The sequence below is a fragment of the Bombus flavifrons genome, chromosome 2 (genome assembly GCF_040668555.2).
Source record: "Bombus flavifrons isolate JBK064 chromosome 2, iyBomFlav1_principal, whole genome shotgun sequence".
NCBI classification, from domain to species: Eukaryota; Metazoa; Arthropoda; class Insecta; order Hymenoptera; family Apidae; genus Bombus; species Bombus flavifrons.
Window position 1 is genome coordinate 19,782,419 of NC_138443.1, and position 26,205 is coordinate 19,808,623.

Sequence of the window (26,205 nt, forward strand, 5' to 3'; positions counted from 1 at the left end):
ACTAGATCGAAAGATCTATACGTAGATAGAAAATGAAATTTGCAAAATTCCAAACGGCTGTTTCGGATCGTCATCCGCCGGTCATTTCATAAAACATCGTTGACAATGATACTACGGGAATCGTATTAAAAAAAATATCGAGGAGCATTCGTCAAGGCGGTAGAAAGCTGGAAGAGAGATCGACGAGCAGTGACTCACTCGGTGTGCCTTTGAAGGGATTGGTGAGGTATCACGTGTTGCTGATGAACGTGCTCGCGTTGCGTTCGCCTCAGGCCAGAGCAGGAAACTTCCGGCAGCGTTGCTATTCTACTCTCGTCGCTTCTGTCGCGGATTCCCGATGCTTTCGGCGGCATTGTTGCTCGGGAAAGCGATTGGTTCCTTTGTTGCTGATGATGCTGAGGTGTTTGATGGAGATAAACCGAGGACTGCCGCATCTGCGCCGCGTATCTGTAACGAACGTATCATAAGCGACATCTTTGAAATATCGAAACGTTTTGTGAACGTGATGTCTCGTTCTTCGATTCGAACGTTTCGTAATTAAACGAATACGACCGAAACGAGAAGTCTCGTAGAATTTAACGGTTCGAGGCCGTTCCTCCGTACAATTTTGCCTCGCTTGTATCGCTTATTTGGCTATTATACCTACGTATAATGAAATAAATCATCGGTTACCTTTCCTCGGAATAGAAATAACCGTCGTTGGTAGCATCCGACGGAGTGACTATGTCTAAACTCGATTTAGGCCTTTGTGGACGCCTCTGTTGATTCAGCGATTCTTCGCACTGCGGTGGCATCTGCTGATGAGGCTTCCTGGTAGCTTCGTACTCCAAGAAGTCCGCGCTATGCGGTCGCGGTGGTGGCTGCGTCCTCGGTTGCCTCGTTATTGGCACTGAATCAAATTGGATCAACGATCCTCTTACATACATATGTGTCATAAAGTTAAAGAATATTGGCGGACAAAGCAAGTACAGTCCAATTTTCCACGCGTTTCTCCCGTGTTAATTACCGTTGTGCTAGTTAACTTCGAGAGTTTAGAAAGTTCTCTGCCAACAAGAATGTGCTAATGTTCCGGCATTTAGCGATGTTACGTAAAAGGAAGAAAATGTGTATCTACGACTGTAATTACGTCTCTAATTGGATAGGGTCGATTCGTACAACTTATATTATTTATTCCACGGACATTTGTCAAACCAGGTCGACTTTAGTCTCGTCTATCGAATACCATATTTCGAACGAAGATATATACTTACTATTGGAGGGCGTGCCAGGAGAATGAATCTGCTGCTGATATTGCTGATGTTGTTGCGCGTACAGCGGAATCGGAATAGGTGCTGGCGAGGATCCTTTGGTATAGCCAACAGGTCCAGCTGGCCTCTGATACAGTTGAGGAGCCCCATAAACTTCCTCGTAGTCACCGTTCCCTCTGGCGGATCTCGGTTTGGCCGCGCTACGACCGTACGTGTCGGGCGTGCGCCTTTCCGTTTGCACCTGCCCGTACCCGTAATTCAAGCCCGATTTATCCGTTCTGAGGCTCTGCTGCGACGGTTGATTCATCCTCGTCCCGTAGATCATGCTGCCTCTGTCGTAGTCCGACATCGGGCTCTTGCTGGTCACCGTAACGTCCGGCGATACCGGTGATTTCCGGTAGTCCGGATCCGGCGACGGAGTAGAATACTCTGTCGATCCGTCGGTCAGTCTTCTAGGTTTGGGCGGGGCGTTCGCGTAGATCGGTTGACCGAATTTTCGGGCCATGGGCTGCACAGTTTGTACGTTGCTGGCTGTCAAGTGCGACTGGGATTGCGGCTGCTGGACGACGTGCTTGTTATGATGGAGCTGATGAGTTTGATTGGTACTCTGATGAGACAAATGCTGATGAAGCAACGCTTGATGTTGGTGGGAGTGAATCTGCTGCAGTTGCTGAGAAGAGGGTATCAGCTGACCGTACTGTTGCTGTTGCTGATGTTGGTGCTGCGACGTGCCAGGTTGACCGTACGGAGTTTGTTGTTGAATCCAGCCGTTTACCATTGGCTGTACTTCGTTCGCGTTGTTGTTACCGGTGTTGGTGATGATGTTATTGTTGTTACTGCTGTTGTTGTTTCCGTTGTTGGTGTTGCTGTTGCTGTTGCTGCCACTGAGATTGGGGAAAGAGGCGGTGTTTACGCTGTTCGGGCTAGAGTTGTTGTTGGAAGCGTGGCTCGGATCGTCCCGCGATTGAAAACCGTGAAATCCAGAGTCGCTGTCGTCCGCACTCTGATTCAGAATCGAGGAAATCGAGGAGACGCTCGGCCGTGCGCTCCGCTCCCCATCCGGCTGGCCAGCTATCTCGATTACCACCGCTGCTTCGCCGGCTCCACTGAAGCATATTTCGTTTGTTCGATTATCGTTCAGAATATCGCGCAGTTGTGCTCGAATCGTTTGCCTCGAGACGACATAGTTCCTTCTAAATTCAACGGGACCATTGCATCCACGAATCGACGAACAATAAGCAATTTCAATAATTTCGCAAAACTAATCGCAAAAGAGAATTGAATTCGTTCGAGGAACGGCGAATCAAAGCGTTCCAACTCAACCGTACAGTACATGAAAACGTTTGAGCAACGAAGCGCGCGTAATCTCGCGACAAGCGAGCGACGCGAAGTGATACGCGGATAAACGTTTAATTCGAAAGACCAGCGTGCAAACCAAGATCGGTGGATCCTAATTTCGAGCAAAGTTTCGTCGCGTTTGTCGAGTCGTTGAGTCTGAAAACGCGGAAATCCAGCGTCATCGTCAGAAACCTGCATCGGGATTCGCAGTTCGTCAGAAAATTTCTAGTACCCAGCCGGCAAACGAAACACGACCGTCCTGTAGTTTTTTTGGCCGAGCAACGACAAATTCTCGGCTGTTTATACGCGGCCAACTTTGAAAAAGCAAACGAACGGCCGAGTTACGCCGCGATCGAAACGAGAACTTGCGTCTGAGTGTTCGCGATACTTTCGAATAGTTCTATGAACACGGGTAGCTCGTTGGAATCTTCTGGAATCGGTAGAAACAAAGCGAATTTCCCCTTGACGATTTGTTCGATTATTTATCTTCGTTCGTGTTCTTTAATTGCACAACGAATAGCTCGATTACGAGTTACATTCTTACAGTCGAAGAAATTTTTCTTTGGAATTGCATTCCGGGTGCAATAAGTTATGCTATTCGAGAGAATTTGTTTCGTTATTTTATCCGGAAACGCGTGTTTGCTCAGCAAATAACGGAACAAACGCAGAGATGTTTCATAATCGCGGCGGTGAATGATCGCGCTGTTTAAACTATCGAGTATTTGTTTCGAGATGGACGGGCTAGGCTTTTCGTACGTGCCTGCGTAAATTAGTTACGCGATTCAAGATATTACGTAACACGATCGTTGACATCGATTCGCGAACAAGTTGCGAGGTGTGTTGAAAACGACGAGCAGGTTTTGCTGGAAACCAAATTTGCCATTGTTAGATTCGGGAATCTTTTTGTTCTCTAACGATAAATACGAAAACCGCGAGGAAAACATTGGGAATAAAATGTGGCGAATGCGATCGTTCACCGCGTTAGATACAACTTCGAGAACTCGCTGTGCTGGAAGAAGCGGAATACGCGGAATAAGAAATAAACGAGGCCGTAAGGAAACGATGGCGATGCGAAATAAATGATTTTACATGGAATAACAAATCTAACGATGCTGCTTCCTGCTATAAAAGGCAACTCCTTTCTCGATTAATCAATTTCCGATCGAGTTCGATGGTATTATTTGCGACTAGCGTCGTCACCAGCCATCGAACCAACCATCGAGCCAATGCAACGTATCAAACCATATCGGCCGAGCATGCGACGCGAAATAACGCGCCAGCTCGAAAATTTGCAATCGTTTGAAATTGTTTGGAATACTCAAGTGGTAGTTTATATTGGCCGGTAAAAGGTTACGCGCGATGAAAGTTATTGCATGGCAGAAGCGACAGTTGGTTCGATTCTCCTTTTATTGCACTTTTTACGAGTTCGTTCTCTGAAATTTCCAACGAGAAAATTAACGACCGTAGATTTTCAATATTTCTTTATGCTTTTGCATTTTGTATCCTTTATTCTCTTCTCTTTACTTCGACGCGAAGCGAACAAAGTTAGATTGCTGTGAACGAGGAGAAGGTAGATACTCACGGACTTGGGTCCTGAAGAAGAGTCGCCAAGGTCAACGCGTTCACCCATTGATTCATGCTTTCGCGACTGTCCGCTGCAAAGTGATAAGTCCTCATATTCGCGTGTTCGGCTTTGAACGCAAACTTTCTATTAACTTTGTCCTCGGGCTTGCACACGGTAACTCTGTACGACGGCAACAATATCGAGCCCAACAATTTTTCCTCTTCCGGACCTGAAATTTGTTCGTCATCAATGTCTAATTTGTCGTCGTTGGCAAAGAATAGATCATTTTTCAATATGAAACAAGTTTTGATTCGAGAGAAGATAGTACGCTTCGATTTCATGTTGCAGTCAAATGGTAATCCGGACTACAGCATAAGGAATAAGAATCGATTCGGTCTTCCAGCTTCTCCGAATTTCAACAAAATTTCGAAAACCGTATATTCGATAGGCAAAACCGTGAATTCTCGAATAGCAGTAATTTTCGGCATTTCTCGATGTAAGAGGAATAATATTTTTATAGAAGAATAAACGGAAAGCCTATACCTTCGCAAAACACGATCGCTCTGTTCTCCATTCCTTCTGTAATCGTTTTGCAATAGTTTCTGTCACGCTTACTTAATAATTCCTAGCGGAACGAAACAAAAAATGAAACTTCATCGTTGAATGGACGCACAAAACCATCTAAAAGTTTAGCTAAGTACTCTGTAACGTTAAGATTAAACGATCCGAAGAAGTTCATGCCGTCTGGCTCGATTCGCTTCGCGCCAAACCAGCGAAGGGGGTAGGCGGGAAAAGAAATTTACGTCGAAAGCTAGGAAGAAGTCGAGGCAAAGGGGTCGACGACGTTCTCGTTTATTAACGAGAAATATTCATCCGAGTTCCTCGTAGCCGCGTTCCGTGAAAGGAGATTCGAGAGCGAAAGGGTGGCACGAGTGCCGCGGACAACCCTCCTAGAAACGAATCGCGAGACGACTTTCGCATCTGCGTCGAGACGGACGCGAAAGGTTCGCGTGCCGTTCGACTTCGAGAGAAGATTACGAATGTGAGTACAGATGCAGCATATGCAAAGCTGTAATATTTCGTTATTATTTCAATCTGTATTTAACTACGTACTTGTTTCAAAATTGGTAGCTACTTCGTACGCGAGTAAGTCATTGTCTAAAATCGTCGATCGTTAAAAAGCCAAAAACGTTAAAAGTACTATGATTTCCATCGAATGATGAAAAAGCTCTCAATCTGACATCGATCAGAAAAATCGTGGCAAGCGCTCGGTAATGCCCGATGACATGGACAAATGCGACAGGAAATCATTTTACAGGCTGACAAATCGAAAGGTTCGATTCGAATGCATCCGAAAGCCCTAACGCGCCATTGACACGCGTTAGCCCAGCCGGGGGTTGCGCTCGCCCTTCCTGCCTCTGTCGACATAAATCACACGCTGAACCGCGGACAGAGGAAAAGGAACGAGATAAAAAGTGTTATAAATTTCGGCGCGAATATCATAACGGACGTCTGGAAAAGGAAGAAAGGGCCATCGTCCGAGCCAGGAATTTTCCAGAATGCACGCGAATCGTTAACCGTAATCGTCGAGTGTCGTGCAATTTATTTTCCAAGGAAAATTGTAGCCGTCGCGTCGTTAAATCGACAGGCGAGGTTCGTCCGAGCGTACACAACTTGGTATGGAACTTACTTTCAAACTCTTAGGATTCGTCGTTTCGATTCGAGAGAATCGTCTTCCGCTTAGAAAGAAGAGATCCTCTAACAAATAAGTAAATAAATTAGCCAGGAGGAAAGCGAGATGATAAGAAACATAATAAAGCTCGTTATATCTGATACGTTGTCAACGAAGGTGACAGACTACGAAGGTAATAACAGGGAACGAGACTAATAGTTTCCATTCCAGGAACCACTGATAACCGCGTGTAAGAATTTAAATCCGCAGTAAACGAGTTCACGTCTATGTAGGTGAAGCAAAACGCAATGGTAAATTAATTTATACCGGTGGAATAACGACCCAGACGCGCATTGTTTCCATTATGCGTCCATCATAGAATATCGCCTTAATTAAGAACGGTGTGCAGGGCAACGTGAATGCCGGGCTGATTTCATTCGACGAAAGAAAGGAATCGCGCGACGAAAAATTACGATCATTTACGGCTGAAACACAAACCAGAGAGAACGTGAGTTTTCACGAGCGAAGCTTAAGTGCGACGCGAATTTGAATTACGAAACAATATTAACAGAAATTTTCGTTTTTATTTGACCCGGTACCAGAGATTTGTCCTCAAATCTTTGATCCTGCTCTGGTGTAACGATATCGGAACAGAATCGCTGGAATTTCCAGTCAAATTTCATTCATTTAGAATATCGATAAGTATGGTATTATGGAAGAGCGTAGGTTCGTAAAGTGGGCTAATAACGACATCCTACGGTTACATTGCATATCTGGAAATTTATATAACAAAAACTTTCAAAAATATTTTTTATTCAAAAGAGAAAAAAGATTTTATCGAGCAAAAACCTTTTTACCACTTTTTATTGTATTTTATGCATGTATCTCTACTATCCAGGGAGATCTGAAAAAAATACAACGTAAAGCTTTAATGAAGTTTCGACTGTTCCCGGAGCTGTGATACGTTAATGATCGCACATTCGAACGAAATTTTTGAATGTGAGAGGAAGATTAAAGGAAACGTATAAAAATTCTTTGTCGCAATGTTCTCTAGGTTATACTTTAAAGAAAAATTACGGTGTTTTTGAAAAGATAAAAGTAATATCTTAATTATCGTTAGTCAGATGCGTCAAATAATTTTCAAAATCCTAAGGCACAGTTCTCCAAAAATATTCTCGCATCGATCTGTCGATCTTTCGAAAATTATATTTCGCAAGGATAGAAAATATTTTACAACGTCGAGAGGTAGAAACTGCGCGATCTCGCGGGAACAGTTAGGGGAAGCATGTAAGTAAGTACGAAACTGGCGAACTCGTGCAATTAGCGTTCCGCAGGAAACAATCTGAAGGGAAAGAGGTAAGATTGAGAAGAGGAAATAGCAATCGGATGAACGGAAATTGGTGGAGCGAACGCTGTGCGAGTGAAAACAACGGTGAAAAACAACGAGAAAGCTGGAAAGTTGAAGCTGTGCCAACTCCCCTGCGCGTGACACACGAAGGGAAGGGAAAATTGTTAATTTCATATGAATCCCCTCGGCGAAACGTTAATTGCGCGTATATCCGCGGTGATGTTGAAAACGAAGAAAAGAAAGAACGGGATAAAGTTTAACAAGAGGAAGAAGATATTACGTCCGGACGCGAATCCACTTGCAATATGCGTTTACCCGGTGCTGTCCGACTAGTGACTAGCTCGTACTACTTCTCGCGTCACATACAAACGGGAGATAGCAGAATTACTATGTTCCTACTTTTGAAGCAAAGTTCGTAGAAAGGAGATTGAAAATTGTGAGAAGGATAGTTTAATTTTTTAGGGGAAGAACGTGTTGCTTAAAAATTTAGTCGGACAGAACGGACAGACAGACAGTCTGTCTGTCTGGACAGAAACAAACGAAAGATAGTTCGGGAGATTTACAAGGGAAACTAACTGAACGCGAAGAACGTAGACACTCTGCTTCCGAAAAGAGAGATGTTTCCTCGTTCATATTTACTATTGCGACTAAATAAACGTTGGAAAAGAGAGAAAGGAGGGACACAGGGGAAAAAGTAGCAGGTATTCTCAATGAAACCACTAGAATTACGAGTCGCGTGTATCGCGTTGGGAATTGTGTCTTGCTTCGTTCCAAAGACAAAACGAGGGGAAAAAGAAAGAGAAAGAAAAAGGCTAAAGGGTAAAAGATGGGAAAGGTTTTTCGGTGGAAAGAACGCGACAGGTAATTCCAGAGGGAGGAAAACGTGGCAAGTCTGACCTTTGTAATAAAAGAGGCAGTACTCGGAGAGGACGAACCACCGTTTCTTCCAAAGCATCAGCCCCTCGGAGCCCTGTTTGTGTAGCCATCCCTGAAGGGCGACGGGAGCGGAGAGCGGCCTCTTCGCGGCGGGCGATCGTAAACCTTGGGAGCCGCTTCGTCTGCGAACCCCCGACACGGATGCGGCCACCCCCGAGCCATCGTTCTTGCTACGTACCTGGACAGGTACGGGGAGCGGCGCCGCCTGGACAACCTGCAATCATTTTAGTTTTCTTTATGCTACTTGACTCTCTGTCGAGTCCACGCTGCTGCTATAGTCTGTTCGTACGTACGTGTTGCTTTTTCGACCAAATCTATGCTTTTCGATCGATTCGACGCGTATTGGCTAAGTTGAAAGCAAGTTGTCGAAAGCAAGAGAGAGCCATGCAAATAGCGGTAACGTGACACGAGCTTAAGAGTAATCTTTCTACGCAATACGATGATAATACCAGTGCCAAGCGTCTTATTCTACGGCGAGTGAAAAATCGCTACGACGTTTTAGATCGACAAAACTGAAACTTTCGGGCAGTCAAATTTTTGTAGATTAGAAATCACGCGCGCATTACACGACGTTAAAGCATGTAGCAGCTGACACGGCAATTTAACCCGTGTCGCGGCAAGCCCACCGCGGATAATAGAAATATTTATCATGCTAATGCCGTGTGATAAATTTCTATCTAATTTACATAATTACCAGCTACCGGAAATTTGGATAATTGCAGGCGATTATCGTTTTCGTTTTCGTTCATTTCGCGCGTCACAAAATATCTAGCCAAGATCGCAATTGGTCGACTAAGTTGAACTGCTTTCTAAACTGGAACCGCGTCATTGTCGATTAAGCTTTACACACGCAGGTCACCGGGAAACTGACAGCGGTTAGTGACCAATCTTCCTTTTTTGATATTTACGCAACTTGTACGCAAATCTCCCCTTTCGTTCGATTCTACCCGAGATAGCGGTTAATCTCTAAATTTAATTTTTCTGTCGTATTTCGAAACCTCCTTTATTCGAAATTTCTCCACGGACATCGATTTTCGTGTCTGATCTTCCTGACTGGAAGGAGGCTTTTATTATCGTTTCGATATACGATGACTACGCTTTAGCTCCTGCACTTTAACAACTTTGATTTCTCATGAGATATTCTAAAACAAACAGTTTGCGTAATACACAGAGAAATGAAAAATCGACTGCGCGGCAGGAACGTTTCGATGAAACGTCCCCGTCATGGATTGACCGATGAAATTTGTTAAAACCAGTGGATGGAGAAGCGGAGAACTATCGAAACGGTCAGTTTTGAGAGAGTAACTTCGTTTATACCGGTCAGTCGGCAAGGTAGCACGTCGTGCAGCGCCATGTTGCTTCCTAAGCGACAGATTTTTCGATAGCTGATCGGCAGCCGCTTTTCCACTACCTGTCTGATCGAGTTAGCGCGAAAATTCCGTCCATCCTATGGAAAATTTATCAACTAGCCGCAAAATCTCACGTTCGTCGGAAATAACGCGAAGTCGCAATATTATTTAAACTACGTTCGACGATGCAAGAAACAGAAAGCAGAGAATAAATTTTGTAACAGACGTTCATCGAGCTGTCGAATAAATATTTTAAACGTACGCAGAACGTACGTTTTTTGATCGAATAGTCTGTTCAGGACCAAATACAAAGAGAAGCAACCAAGATACGAAGAAATAATACTCGATAATTAATAGTACTTAACAACCATATTTAATTAATACTCATCGTGCCAAATTTTTTGCCAAATACGACGAACGGTAAGCGAACGTGCAAAAGTCAGCAAACGAGCAGCGGGTTTCGACCTTTTGATTTTCACGGGAAAACCGGACTGGCTATCGAGCTTAAGATTAAGGCGAAACTCGGCGCGTACCTAATCGTCTCTTCTCTTCGCTCTTTTCCACTTTTTATTATTTTCCATGTTTCCAGGTCGTGGACCAGCTTTCCGAGAAACAGTTGTTTCCCCCGGAACATTCTCTTCGAGCTTTTTCGGTCTACCTAGTTGCCGAACCCTACGGAAGCTTTTTCATCGTTTTGCTCGATTAAAGGAACGACAACGTATCTCCTCGACCAACTTGCCAACGAAGCTGGTTTCGTTGGAAAAATTTGACTGATCGAGCTGCCGGAAGTCGATTTAATTGCCGAACGTTTGGCGCTATAGCCGACGACTGCTGCTACCGACACGTGCCAATTTTATTCGAAAAAAAAAACCTGGTTCTCGTAATTTCTCCCGATGCTAATAATAACGCAAAGAAATGTCGAGTTTCCAACGAGTACGCGAATTAATTTGACTAATTTATGTTAAAAAGGAAGGAAATCGGAAACGTCATCGTGTCGTGAATGTTTGCTTCGAGGAAGCGATCATTATCGAAGCAGCTTTCTTTCGAATCCTGCCATTTCTACCGCATGTATAGCGTACAAGCTGGATTGGCTTCCATAATTCGGTAATGAAGAGACAACAACAGTCATCGAATCGTCTTGTATATGATCTATGGCTGTTATACGCCCACTAAACGAGAATGAATATTCATCGTGAGATTAGAATGGTTCACGCACGTAGATATGCGACTACTCACATAGTTCGTATCGATATACATACGCTGAATCGCAGAAACTCGCGTTTCATCACGGTCGATAGCCAGAATCAATTATTATTGGAATGTTCTTTTTAAGTTCTTCTTTCAAATTCTAGTTTTTCGTAAGAAGAGAATTCTAAGAAAATAATAAACCACGATAAAACATTAAAATAGTCTTTCTCGCTAGTTGCAGAATATTTGCTTCGTCGTTTCTTTTCTTTCAAACGCATCTACGTGCTCGGACAGCATAATAGATCGAAACTTTTCTCTAGCGGTACATCCCATCCCAGATTTGAAAATTCGCAGCTTCTGCAAGCAAAACAAACAGTTGTCTTCGCGCTTCGTGGATTCCCGGGATGCGCCTCAAACGCGGGGGAAACAAGGGTGATTCTTCTTTTCCAAGAAAGAGAGAGAGATTGTCGCGTCGGCAAATTCAGGATCGCGCGACTCCAAGCGATTCGTAGGCCGAACAAACCGACCGTGAAACTTTCTTCCACGGAAGCAGCGTCGACGACAAGCCTGAAATTCGACCGAGTTGAATCGCAGGGTTGAAGAGATGGCGATTGAAAAAATGACTCGGCTAAATTTCTACCTGGCTGCCGAATCGACGAATCGTCCGTCTTCTACGCGGCTCGAAGCTAGAAGCGAGTTTGAAACTTCATCGACCGCTAGTGGATCGCGGCGGAGAAGTTCCTTTCGCGAAAAAAGGAAGAAAGTAGTTCGATGTGACTTTCTTTCGCTGCGGCTGCCTAGCGTAAATGAGGAGAGAACGACGCTTGGAGCGGTTTATGGCGGGTGAAAATTGCTACCGCGTTTTGCGTTCGTCCGTCACTGCTTTTCTACGACTCAAGGTGGCAATATCCTGTGGAGAAACGTAACGAACTGTCACGCACCATTTTAGCGAAGCTTCCGGAACAAATGGAGGAAAGAAGATAGGTATATTTGGTTCACCGTTCGCCACTTTCGCGCAAGCCAATAAACGATAGTACGTGGAAAAATAATAAATGAAATAACGATGAGTTTACGGTGGTAGAAGATTCTTGCCGCGTTCAGTGGCTGGGTTGGTGCTATCTCCCGTATATTCGATCTCGTTTTAGTCATTAACGAGCTCAAATTATTAGTCGACAAGTTCGCGATATCGCGACTCTTCCAAGACCAAGGTCTTTGAACCTATCGTTTCTTATCCGAAGATTAATCTGATCGTTGCATTAGAACTCGCGGAACTGTGTGCACACGAATAATTGAGCTGATTAAATCGCAGCGACTAGCAGTTTATCAAAGAGCACCGCGAGACGGTAATTAGAGGAGCAAACGATGTAACTGGAAACGTTTAAAGTTGCCGGTTAATTCAGTGAGATTTCTGCATTAGTCTCGGCCGCTTATCGCGTCGATTTAATCGCGTTAACTTCAAACGACATCGTTAACTCTGCCACGGTGTTCCGTATCGTATCGTACAGCACGGAGAAGGAAGAAACCTTTACAACTGCCATAAACCCCTATGACACGTATCGATTTCTCCAACTTCAACGAAAGTATGCAACTCCCTCGGAGACGCTCTCAACTCGCACCATCTTCCACCGGTTGTCCTGATCTTGCCCGACAGTTTGTTCGAAACGGCAGCTAATAGCACTCTTAACGCTTTTCTCCTAACTCGTGTACGCACCGTTTCGTGTTATTAATGAGAATCAAAGATCGTATCTTACGATCCTTGGATCGATCAAAGAAAAAGGCGCGTGAAATTAAGTTTCAGGGCCGTAATTTCAAAAAGCTGTATCGTTCGAACCTTTTTGCTGTCCATTCCGGACGTCGAGCTGGTCACCGGCTGGTCGAGCCTGAAACAATAAAAAATATCGGTCATATGAAAACGTTCCTTAACGTCTCAAGGGAGAATTATCGTTTTAAACAGAATCAGCGACCTTTCGTATCGGATAATTCGCTGTTAAAACCTAAAATACCGAAGAATTTCAACTGCCATTTGCACGACTACGCGCGTTCAAAACGATAAGTATACGGAGACACGTTGCTCGTGGTCGCGGACAATTTTTCCGGGACAGTTTGCTCGACTGAAAGTTTTTAGAAGCGAGAGCTTTTCGGTAATGGGCGTTCAAGTTTCGCGAGTTCTTTCGCGGAAGTCGAGTATGTACGCGGAGCGACTGGTAAATCCTTTCAGCGGTATCCGCTCCCTTTATCGACTCCTTTTCGCCGGTGCTTTTTTCCTGTTTCTCTTTCGAGTCTCGACGCGTGTTAACAACTTCGGCCCCTTGCTGGTAGTGCATACGGAATCGACTGCGAGTCTTTGAACAGCACTTTGCGCGACCCGGCCCGTCAATTAGGGGGAAAAGGGATCCAGTTCCCGTACCCTTCAGTTTCGTACCGCGTTTACACGGGCTTCGTTTTCCTCTGCTAATTCGTAATGGTGACTCTGCTCCATTTTCCTCGACGAAACTCCGGCTCGTCCTCGAATACACGAGAATCGGTCAGAAACGCCGCTATCGTTTCTTCGTATCCTTTAGACCAGCAATCGGAATAGAATCGCGTTTGCTTTGAAAGGTAGTAAAAAAGTGTCTGGAAAAAGAATCGAGATATTCGGCAAAATGGGACAAGATCTCTTATCGCTAGTCGAGATTTTTCGAGACAATCCAATCACCGTCCAAACGGCAGCACCGAAATATCGGTGTGTTATAAACGTATGAATAATTAATGCGATTCAACCGGAGGATTCCATCTCCTTACGGCATTAAATTGTTACGTGCATTTAAAATTTTCGGAGAATCCGCTATCTGTTTCACGAGAACGACACGGAATCCGCGAGTGAACGGATTCGCCTCTAAGTCGTAACGTAAAATGCAAACTCGTTCCATCAAATTGAAAGAATCGCAAATGGACAGTCGTAAATGTAACAGGTAACGATTACATGAATTGAAAAATTGCCTGGCTGTTACTTTCATAACGGCGTGGAAGGTAAGAACTCGTCACGGGTGTATCGTAGCCGATGCAGAGTAATCAATCAGTTTCCAAAGGCTTCGTTCTTCGTTAAATCGATTCCGTTGCTTTTCTATTTTACATAGGAACGAGGCAAAGAACGAGAAAATTGCTAACGCCAAGTTGCTTTGCATCCTAATAACCGGCACTAGAAATACCCTTTTTTTTAGAAACGATTTTTCCGCTCCATAGATAGAAAAGTAATATTGTAAAGCGATTACTTCTCAATTACCATATTCGTGATATACCTATATTTGGCCTATCTCCAGCGGATTTGCAAAATCGAACTTTGCTATATTGATATTCCCAAGTGCGCCATACAGGGAATGAAATAGCTTTTTATTCGATGCGTTTCGAATGATTCGAAAGTAACATGCAAGAACACTGGTAATCCTATTTCGCGAAAAGCTTGTTCGTTTAATGGACGACCGGTAGTTTTCCACCGTTGTTTACGCAATTTTCTATCTAACGAAACAGAAGGGGGGAAGAAAATATCGAAACGTGATAAATAACGTGGAAGGAACGCAAAGAAAAGCGATAAAGCACTCTCGCGGAAGACAGCTTTTCTCGAAGAAAAGCGAAGCTTCGGTTGCGTTGTATCGAAATGAATTATTAAACCCACGAGCGTGAAATTATACAAATATTTATTGTGTGTGTGTGTGTGTATGTATAAATTAATGCAAAAGTACAAGAAACCGAAGAGAGTTATCGATCTGTATGTATTTTTGACGAAACAATCATAGCGCGACTGGATCTTCGATACCTTTTTAATGTTCGGTTCGCGGGAAGTGGAACAACTCCGAGAATAGAGAGGAAGAGGAAGGGTCGTATAACACGTCGAAGTTCGACAATGGTGAGCGATTAAAAACATGCTTCGTGTTGTAAAAAAAACGTGACATTGGATCGTACGAGAGACGTCGCTCTAAGTGGTTATCAAAATCCACAGACGTCGCGGCTGAGAAATTCTTGTTCGCTTTTCCGACGCTACCGCGAAATTTCTCGGTGATAAATATTTAACCTTAAATTTCTAAGTTGTCCAAGTTGAAAGAAAAAGGAATAGTCTTATATTTGTGGTATGAAAGTTCAAGAAACGGTCGCAAGTAATGAAAATGTAAAGGTTGCAATAGTATAGGTTTGAAGGAAGGTCGTTAAAATATGGTCACGCCAGGAAAATAATATCCCACCGTCGTACGGATGCTAAAGGGAAATGCAGCAAGGAGTTTCGCCGGATAAGAGCATCTTCTTCCATCGGAAGTTTACCATGGATGAGAGGGAAATCACAAGGACTTGAATTTCCGGGCGCCTGTAATGCGTGGAAGAAACGTCACGAAGACCCTCGTTTCTTCGAAATTCTACCTACGCCACGTAATCTGGCTTAATCTCGCATTGTTCCGTAAGAAAAGTCGCACGGACGTGTCGTTTCGAAATAACTTCCGCGCAAAAACTCTTCGCGTTGGCAATTTGCAGTACACTATTCGTTTTCGTTTTTATTAAACCGTAATTGCAACGATGTTCCTTTATTACGGTTTCTTTCGCGTTCGCCAGAAAGAACGTAGAACGTAAAACGTAGAACAGGATTTCTAAAAATTGGTCAACTTATCGGCTTTGTACGTAACGTTTTAATTAATACAAATGTAAAAAGTATACCATAGATACGCTACGCGCAGGTAGTTTTAGAAAAATATATCCGTCTTTATCGCAGTCGCGCTTTCTTACAAATCGGCCAAAAGCGCCTTTTCGTTTATTTTTGGCCGTCAACCACGTGTTTTGGAATAAAAGAAAATCGATTATTCCTGGAGTGCAACGTTTCGGTTTTACCGAAAAATTCGAGCAACGAAATTTTGCAAATAACGCGTTAAATAGAAAAATATTTTTCATGTTCTACGTCGTACGCATATCGAGAATGTCAAAGTTCTGTATCGTTCGACCTTCGGCGAAACATCGTGCTCGCGAGGTAACGAATTTAAAAAGCAGACTGTCGCGTATCTCAGTCCCTGGTCCGGTCAGTGGATGCAGCCGTCGCGACCTGATTTCCAGATACAATAGAGCAGCCACGGTTTTGCGCTGATGTCATTGAAAATTTATCGAGTGTCTCTACAAAAAGCTCGGTTCAGAGGAGAAACATCTGAAAAGAAAGAGCTCGTTCGCGATGCTCGCGCGCAAATTGCCGAATACCTCGGCCTTTTTTTATTTACGTACGCTGACGCGACGCGACGCGCGACGATCTTCGTCTCCCTCGTCTCTTAACCCGTTCTTTGAGAACGGGTGCAACGAGCGGACGTTCGATAACACTACAGGCAAGCTACTTATACTTCAGCTTCTCGAAAGACTTCGAACAAGACAACACGTAGAAGTTGAAGGAACGCGACGCGAATTCTTTCGATTAGCAAAGGGAGTAGCAAGGTATAATTTAGAATATTTTCGATTCGAATTTGCTCGAGCCACGAAAATTAACGCATAATTGAAGTTTCATTAAGGAGTCGCTGTAGATATATAGCGCGATATACTTTTTCTTGCAAGTCGTTCCCCCACGAGGCAGTTGGATCGAAAGAATCGCCTCCCGTTGCCGTTGTTGTAACAAACCTCAGCCGATCATGAAATTTCCTTTGGATGCTGTATCCAAGAATCGTACGGGTTGCCTCGATAAAGAAGACGGAAAATTTGCGAAAGATTTGCGAAAGCAGCAAGCTTTTTGCGATGAGAACGTTTGCACGACCCAAACTTTCTGCGGATTAGATCGAAATAAATGGAAATCGAGTCTAATACGAATTTTGTTCAGCTTGGAGAAATTTTCACAAATAAAAAAAATTTCCCGTGCGTTTCTACGCTAAGAAACTCATACGGTATGCATTGTAGCATAGGTATCGGCAGCGATCGTGAACTTTCGCGTGACTGTACGTGTTAGCGATACCTGTATATACATGTAAAATTCGCGAGATCGCGACAGCAGCTCGTTCGTTACTCTGATTTCGTATCGGATAGATGGAGAATTTAACGAAGGTGAGCGAGGGTCATCAGCTTGCAGCCCTGGTTGCCGATAAGCCTCGTCCACTTTATTCACGCCGTGCCAGTTTACGTAACATAAAACCATGGGGACTAATAAGTAATTTCTAGCGAATAAATATCGAGCGTTCTTGTAATTCGCGTGAAAATTCATGGATTTTTAGGTGCGCGATTCGGTTATGAAATAACTTGGAGAGAGACGATCCATTCCGATCGGTTTTGCGATTATTTCACGCGTCCGACTCACAATTAAGGGTAATATACGATACACCGGCGGTTAAATCGGGGTCCGGTGTATCGTGGTCGAGGAAATCTCGCGCAATTTATCGTATCGGGCGCTCGGTCTCGTACAGAACAGAACCCTGGCAATATTTCGGTGCATCGTGCATCGTTCGGCACGCGGAACGTGCAACGGCTTGCAAAATAAGAGAATTCGGCTAACGGAAGTTAATCAAGGGATTAATAAGGGGCATTATACCGAGATATTCCCGTTTTGTACCGTAAGCGACAGAGGATTTGCGTGTTTTTAGACAAACTGTTTTATCGTACGAAAATTTGCGATAATCGCTGGGAAATCAGTTTTTAAAACAAGGTAATATCTAATAAAAGTGGTTGGATCAGTTGTGATCTTTTGCAGCGTACGTCGCTAAAACGGGATAATTTTGTTCGAAGAAACAAAGTTCTCGCGTGTTCGCGTGCTTTCGAGAACGATACGGTGACATCTGAGCAACATAAAAAGTTCCAAAAATACGACAGCACATTTTCTATCGACAAATTAAACAGATAACAATTGGTGATCGCAGACCGCTCGCTTTCCCTTAAAGAGACCCTTTCTTTAGCCAGGCTTTTAACTCTCCCGAAATCGATGCTCGCATGAGCTCTATCCATACGTTGTATTTCAGATTTTTAATCAAATTTCAATGCAAATTGGCTTTCATCTGTGTAATTGAAAGGTCCAATCAAATAGTACACGTATAACAAACCAGCATCGAGTAAACTGGATTATCGTAGATATATCATCGCGATGCAATGCGTAGCGTTATAATAAATTATCGCTTTGATATATTAAAAAGGAAACGAGGCAAATTTCATGCAACGGAAAGGGAATACGTAATCGTCATCGATATCTTCGATGAGAGATTTTCAGAGCTCGTAATACGAATATTACTAGACGGGCCGGTCGAGCGTATATTGCATGATAAAATTACTATAAAAACAATACCGTTCCTATCCTATTCGCCTTTAAATTGCGAGAAGAATTACGTTCGATCGACCGCGAAACATCGTTACTTACATCGTGCATAGGTACATTTAAGTGTATTTTTGCAGCGGCTTTTGCCATAAAAATTATATTGTCACGATGCGGCGATGGTTCGTGCCAATAACTTGCCGACGCGACTGATGGCTGAGTTTCCGATAATATTCAGGAAGTTCTCGTATCTGTCGCGAGAACCGCCTTCGAGCTCTATTAGCTCTATTAGCTCTATTAGCGGCAAGCTGACGGCGCTACTTTGAAATAAAAACCAAATCACAATTTTTTTTTATTTCGCTATCTTCCTTTCATTATCCTTTGCCCTAAAAATTCTGGAAATTTCGTTTCTTCCTTAATTAAAGAGAATAACGATAAAAGCTTGCATTTGGGCAGATGTTACGAGAAACGTTTTGGTATTAAAAAGGAAAGAAGTAATTAATTCATTATTCTAAAGTAAAATTTCATTGCCTGGGGAACACGTGCGAAATTATTCGATAAACAAAATATCTCTCCGTCCGTAATTTTTACAGATTCACCGCGTTCCTCTTTGCGATTTGTTCGCGATCGCTGTGGTCGCTCGATCGATAAAACACCGCGTAACGATCTCGCTCGGTTGCTAGCTCGCGACGTTGCTGGCTGGGATGTTCCGTCGCCGCCAAGATTTTGGATAGCGGCGAGCAACCTAGCCACGACGATGAATGCTCGTGAACCAGAAAACGCGTGTACCGGCTCCAGCCGAGCGCCGACAAACCAACAGCAGTTGCCACCTAAATCGCTAAATGAAACAGCTTTCCAAATGGAATTACACGCGAACGTTCGAATCGGTGCTCGCATCGTTTTCTTTCGGTACAGGAGAAGTTGCTGCGATTCTCTATTTTTGCTGCTCGCTTATCGACGCGTTTGCTCGAGAAGATAAACGAAGCGAGAAACGGAACCTTCGAACGAAATTGGAACAGCGTTTGGAACGGTCTTTGAGTATTTTGTTGGCAAATGAGAGACCATAGGTGTGCGTTCGTTTGGTCAACGAGTATTTGGGTGCTCGGTTCGAGCGAAGAAGGAATCAAAGGAAAAAATCCAAGTGTCGTGATATGAATCGATATCTCCACTATCGTACACGTACAAATTTAGTTATCAACATCGAATGTGAAAAGCCAAACGCTTGACGGTTTTTGCAATTCCAAGTACCACCGAGTCGTTCATAAAGGATACGTCGTGTACGCTACTTAAACCCGATACCGAAAGAAGCACTCGGCTTCGCCTAAGGAAAAAGGGAGGAAGAAGGTGACCGAATATTTCCTACGTTGCAGTAATCCCCTTTTTCGAGGACGCGCGGCTCATAACCTTGTCACGCTCCGTATATTTTTAATAGCGAGTCAATGGTGAAAGTATAAAATAATGGAATATAATTGAAGGGAATATGCTGCATTCGTTACAAACGAAGAGAGGAGTTATAATTCTTACGATATCGATGTTTTTCATATGTGAATTTTATTCATTTTCGAGGAGAGAAAACTAAAAAACCTTGGTCGGATTTCACCGAGCCACGAACAAAAGGTTGAACGAAAACCTAGAGAAGGACAATTGAAGCCGAGCGGAACATTTGAAGGACGGAAACTGCATGGTTGCACGTAACGTCGTAACACGTACGCGTCATTTAAAAGCAGTAATATTCTTGGAAAATAGCGAGGCTCGGTGTAATAACCGTAAAGGTAGTTTGAGCGCGAACCCACCTCGAAATTAGACGAGCTTCCAGCGTGTTAGCTAAACGGACGTTCGACCGCTATTCAATTGCTACGGTAATTAAGCGTTCGTTACAAGTTTTTACGTTTTCGCGTATGTTCGACGCGATAGCGTTATTGTCTGGCATCGCGTGATAACGCGGATACCGCTTTAAACGATAAAGAAAAGAAAACATCTTTCGCGAGGGCGCAAACGAAGCGAAGAAGTTAAATCGAAAGGCCGTTTAAAGACACGTATACCGATGGAACGTATAGATATATAGATATCGCCTGTAAAATACATCGGCCTATCGCACTTTATTAATCGCGGGATAGGCGAGGCTGTAGCGTGTGCGGACAAACGAGCAGGGTCATGCGGAAGGTCAGTTCGCTTCAAGGGGAAATCAATCGATCGCGAGCCGGACGATTTTTCGCCTGAAAGCCGGCCGACGCGTCCCTCCCAAACTGATTTCGCGGACTGCATCGACCATCGCCACGCAACGATGCGACCTACCGCGTCTGTCACGTATCGTCAGTTTCTTTCACGCATTATTATTTTATATTATTGTCGCTCGACAGAATTGTTCTTTGATCCGAATCGATATTATCGCGCTTCTATTTTTCTTTAAAAAATTTGAATTCGAACGACCAAATATTAGCACCTGTTTCATGCGGTGTTCCTCCATCAGAATCTCTAAAAGCCGATAACGACACTTACATCGCAATTAATTTGACGTGTTCCGTTCCGTGCTTCCCAGTACAAATATCGAAGAATTATCGTTTGATGCGAGCCACGATTTCCGAAGCAGATAATAACACGAAAACGGCTAACGATGGCTGGCAGAAATCGTGTCCTGTTCGACGACCAGTGAAGTTCGTGAAACGTGACTTTCGTTGATCGTTTTAGTCGTTCCGGCGCATCAGAAGCGAACGAAATTCATCAGGCGTGCAACGACCGCGGATGTTCGGCCGGCACGATGCGACATTCCTTCGCAATTTCCAGCGATCGCGCACTCGGTGTCCGGCAAATCGCGGGCTCTAACGAACTTGACGAGAAATTCGTGCGTCGATCCTGCCGTAAGAGGTTCGTTCGAGAGCCAATGCAAATGATCGACTACTTCGTCCTTTTGTTTCGAATCGTACCGGCGAATGATAAATTCAACGGGAGAGCAGACCGAACGAACAAACGAGGTCTGGAAGAGGAGATTTAAGTCGAACCCGTCTGGTGATTGTTTTGTAGCGAGCTGAAGGCACCGAAAGACGATAAAACTGGAAGAGTCGAATCGATCGTCGCTGATTTCCAGCTCGTTAGAACTCACGTTTCAGTCTGAAAACGGTAAAGAAGCTGTAACACATTCGGTAGATTTTCTTTTATTTTACACAACTGAAATCGAACAAGACGTATTTCAATCTTTAAAATATGCCAATTCCACAAAATTCGAAACGTTAACTTCAGACTATAATCGATAGTTCGATAACTGTGGAAAGGAGAAAAAGTGTATCGATTCGAAAGTTCAGTCGGTTGAACTTTTCATTGCCTTTATCGTCGATTAATTCAGTCAACAGTGCGGACGAGTAAACAAAGCAGGAAGACTAAATTACTTCCGCTGACATTATGTCATTCTGACTCGAAACAAGGTCAGCCAAAGGCACGAAGCGAGCGAATCCATCGTAGTTTGACTTATTTTGCATTTTGGTTCTCTTCGAATTTTCGTGGTTACAGAGATTGATGAAAGATCAAACCCGAGGAAGAAAGAAACGTAAGGAAGAAACGCGTGTACTTTTGCGTCGAAGAGATCGATCGGACCGGATATGACGGCGCAGGATGATTCAAAGTCAGAGATCGATTGAACGGATCGACCAAACTAGCGCTTGTTTCTGTCTTTGGTAATAAAACTTCAAAAATAGCTTCGAGAATCTGAGGCGTTGATAGTAAGATACGAGGAATAAAGTATATCGTTTTTACGTTTAAAACGCGAACATGTACTATATATCCGATACCACGTAGCTCTAAGAATTTCAGGTTTAATCTCGTACGTTTTTACGATTCGTTCTTGCCACGAAGATAATTATTTCGTTGCTCGTATTATTGGAAAACACATGGATGAAACTCGGGAGATAACTGCGTGATATAACCATGGTAAATTATGTGCCTCGGAGAGTCGTTCGAAAATCTTTGATCTGAACTTTATCGTAGTCATTAGTCACGAGAGGTAACAGGCCCAGATCTTAGACTTTAGACGCGCAACATTCAACCTAAAGACGTTGAATCTACGTATCGCATATACCGAAATCGATAACGGGCTGAGAAGCTTCGCGAGTAATTCCTACGGACAGCCTCTTCTTGGTAGCATGTATATTACAAACGTTACGATAAATTTATTTTACTTTATCGTTGTGATACTCTCCAAAATTAACTTTGCACGATCGGCGTTATACCAAAACGAATTTTATCTATCCGAACTTCAGAGGTTACAGGGTTCTATTCTATGGTTTTCGTTTCTTCCGTTGTCAAAAATTGGCGTCATACATCTCGCTTCCGCTATACACATTCGTGGCTAACGAGAACGATAAGCTGACAAAGTTGGATCGGATATATCAATCCGTTCGTTCATCGCAGGCTTCGTTCGGCACGACGATTACACCACTTTGACACGGTGATATCGTTCCCGAGGAGAGTTACGATCGCGTCTCGAAATCAGTGATTTACGCTGTTTACTTGACCACCTGCGTAATTGCCGATATTCGTTACCTGCGCGGCTCGTGGCATAGCAAATTGTTATCGAATGCGTCATTGGCTCTGGCCGTGCGAAATTAACGGACCCGTCAGAGCGTTCGCCTATCGTTTCGTGCCGGATATGATTATCAATAATCAATCGCGAAACACGGCTGAACGAGACGTCTATGAAAATATTCAGCGAAATTATAAATGAAACATAGGCTGGCTGCGAACGAGGTTCGAGTACCTTCTGGTCAGACTAGTTTGGTTTATGCGTTCAGTGAAACAAGAATCATTGTGTTTTATCGTATTAGAGTAACTAGTAGATCAAATGGATTAACATACATTGAGCCAGGCTAAATATAGCGGGTAAAACGAATTACGAACAACGAGCTACCTGCTTATATCTATTCGAATTTGGTAATTTTACGTGTATTTGTTGTAATCGAATATACTAGTGTATTACTCGAATAAAAGAAAGCAAAAAGCATTCGGAAAAGCAGAAAACGCGTTAACGCTTATCGTGTTCGACGATAGGCGAACACGCAAGGGCAAGAGCATCGCAATGCACCCATCCGGCATCGTTCCTCTTTCTTCGTCGCGTTAATCCGTCAGTCCAGGGAACATTATCACCGGTACGACCGCCGGCCTGGTTATCGATAACGTCCAACCGAAGAACGTGGCCAGCCTCGATCGACGGCTAGCTTCCTCCCCGATTCATCTTCTATGCAGCAATCTCCGCCATTGTCTGGCGCGTCGCGTCGCGTCGCTTCGTCTCGCCTCGCATCGACGACATTGCAGTTTTTTGGAACGTGCCAGTCGATCGAAGAAAAACGACGATCGAGTAAATGTGGAGGACGATATCAGCGTACAGTTGCGTCTCACTTAATCGAGATCGGGTTTCGATGCGTCTTAATTCGCATGGGAAATTGGGTCGGCGCTATGCACCACGATGCGCCACAGTTTCATCGTTGAACGCGGTCGCGCACACGCTAGACGATCTCCAAATTCGCGCGCGTAATGCGGCTAAACGACCGGTGACTGCTATAACGTTTTGCGGGGCACGTCGCGACTTCCTTCGAATAATCAACAAAATTCAACAGAAGAGAATAGATGTGAAAAACGATATGGATTTCGTTGTTCTGCGTTTACTCGTTAGTAGTTTGTGTAGATCGTTTAACGCTTTGTGATAATTAAGTTCTACGGATCGATCAATCGCTATTGACGATCGTTCGCATAAAATAGGTAAAAGAGTTTTCACCGCGAACCTTTTCTGAACTTGGATCATCAACCGATTGGACGTTTGTAACTCGGATTTCTTGACAGTATCAAGGATAAAATTCTATAATCCGTTTGTGTATGTAAATTCCATTTTTATCGTATAAAAGATATTACGACATTCAACGATATTAAACATTTTAAACGGTAGATCTTTCGAATAAGGAAACTTGTTCGTAAATATTCTCGAATTAATTAGCGCGTGTAACAAGTCGGGGAACTGTTGACGCGGTAAACGCCGACATTCCACGGATGGAATTGTAATTTTCCGCATAAAATTTGGACAAAAATACACGATTTATCCGATCGATATCGCGTGCACTCCGAGCACATGGTTGCCAAATTCTTATTTATTATCCCTTGATGAGCGTGAAAACGATGGAAACGAGCTGGTTTACATTTCCATATGCAGATCGGTGGCTCGATCCAGCGTTTTATACCATATTTTTGGTTTAAAAAAGTAACCTTTGGTTTGAAAAGCTTCCGATGAAGCAGAAGGAGAGAACGAGACATCGTGCACGGCTGAATATTTCAACGTGAAAGTAACGATAGGACAACAGAGTAGCTTTAATCTTGCTTAAAAATGTATACTTTCATATCGTAATGTTTGGCGTTTCTAGAGAAAGAAACAGAGATGGCGCATGCCAGATGCCGTCACTGGATGCCGCGCCGTGTCTACTTCCTTACACAAGCCTCGCGCCCCCTTCCTCCTCTTCCTGCGTACTTTTGCATTTTCGCTTCTGTTCGATACTTCTTGCCGTTTCCTGACTTTTCTATCAGGAGTAAATCTTTCAGGGATTCACCGGGGCTTGGTAAACGTCGATGCACATTTGCTGATCAGTCCGTGGAACGTTCCCCGTCCAACCGTATTTCCTTATTTTCTCTGACTTTTCCAATGACCTCCTTTGTTTTCTCTAGTCTCCTTTTTCCCCAAACCGTCGTTTCACCGAGTAAAGGTAAATACAGAACTTAAACGATGACAAACGCGAATGGTCGCACGTATAGTAATTTGGTCGCAACGAAAATTTATCGCTATCATGTTGTAATTACATTAGTATTATTTATATTCTCGATAATGTTGAGAACCAATGCTATAAATAAAAAAAAAAACAAGTACCCAATAATTGGAAAATGACTCGTTTTACGTTTATCGTGTTTATTCGTGCGATCGATGTTACGCTTTCGAAAGGAAGAACCAAAATGATTTAATTTTTCGATAAAACCGATTTCCGTAAGAGCAATCGGAAATTTCATAAAAGCACCTTTGACTATGTATCAAAGCAGCAGAGTCTTTCTTTTCGAACAAATATATTTATACAAAAAACAGGACTCTCGTGCTATTTTCGTAATGCAAGTTGTGGAATCGCTCGAACCTACGTCCCCTAAAACAGGTTAAACATCGTTGGAGAACAAGCGATGGCGAATATGCCGTATTTTTCGGAGAAAGAAAAACACAAATATACCCGGTCCATTGAAACGTGGTTTCTCGCAAAAATTTTCGAGTGGCGTGTAACTTTCCGCTTGGAGGAGAAACGTGGAAAAAAGCGAGGGTGGAGGTGGTTCGTAGAGCGAAAGAAAAGTCACGACAGAGTATAGATAGGCGAGTGCGAAAGAGGCTTCCCGTGAGAAGTCGCAAATATTTTCGCTCGCGGCCCGGAAGCTCGCGTAATCCTGGCTGAGACGCTCTCTTCCGAACGGGAGCTCGCGCGTCGGTAGCGCGCACACGGCCAATAACGCGGTAGCGATTCGATGTTCCAACGAGGATACAACTGGATCGGGCCCGTTCTCCACACGACCAAGCGTCTTCTACGACTTTTATCCGCCACCGTTTCTTCCACAGAATTCCGACGTCGACGCGTTTTGAAAGTTTCCACCGCGGAAATTCGGCGCGAAAAGAATCGATCGGAGCGTCGACGGAAACGCGCTCGTTCCCTTGGATTTCACCAAGTGGTGAATCGGCAACGCCCGACTTTCAAGGGTTTAGAACAGAGAAATGGCTCGAGGGAAGAGGTCGGGAAAACTAGAACGAAAGGAAAGTGGAGAACAGGGATTATAGTCGTCCGTAATAGTCGGGTCAATGGGAGATTATTCGACTAGTTATATTCGATAGATGCGTGGTCGGTGTTAATAAGATACAGAGCAGAAATTTCATTTCTAAATGAAACCAGGCAATTGTTCAAAGGTGTAACGATTCCTTCGTATCGTCCATCAACGTCACGTTTCTCGAATACCAATTTGCCAAGATTACGTTGATTCGACGCGTATAAACGAATCGACGCATACGCCACCGAGTAAAACTGCAAATCTCCTTATTTTCCTAGCTCCAATTAGAATACGTAATAAACTATCGCTCGCTGTCGTGTATCATCAATAGCATAAAACCGTCGTCCGAAGATTAGACTCGAGGCTCGTACCGCCTACGTAAAAATATCGCTCGAAAAGCAAATAACGCTGCAAGAAACGGAAAGGCAGCGGCGGTTTCAATTTTTATTTCACCTCGCGAAGGTAAAGTAATCATAGCTGCAGATCCTTGCGAACATAACTCTCTGAACACTCCGTGATA

The 26,205-nt window shown here is 43.7% G+C and overlaps 1 protein-coding gene across 7 annotated transcripts in view; it reads right to left on the reverse strand.

Moving 5' to 3' along the window:
* LOC138189583 (pleckstrin homology domain-containing family A member kramer) overlaps positions 1–26,205 on the reverse strand; it is a 179,555-nt gene that overhangs the window by 56,406 nt on the left and 96,944 nt on the right. For all 7 annotated transcript variants that reach the window (XM_069131617.1, XM_069131612.1, XM_069131613.1 and 4 more), the window contains exons 3-8: positions 12,474–12,522; positions 8,067–8,319; positions 4,168–4,378; positions 1,251–2,353; positions 673–889; positions 199–447 (exon numbers count right to left, since the gene is read on the reverse strand). In XM_069131617.1, the coding sequence (XP_068987718.1) occupies positions 199–447; positions 673–889; positions 1,251–2,353; positions 4,168–4,378; positions 8,067–8,319; positions 12,474–12,488 (2,048 nt within the window). In that variant the 5' untranslated portion in view covers positions 12,489–12,522. The remainder of the gene's footprint in view (positions 1–198; positions 448–672; positions 890–1,250; positions 2,354–4,167; positions 4,379–8,066; positions 8,320–12,473; positions 12,523–26,205) is intronic.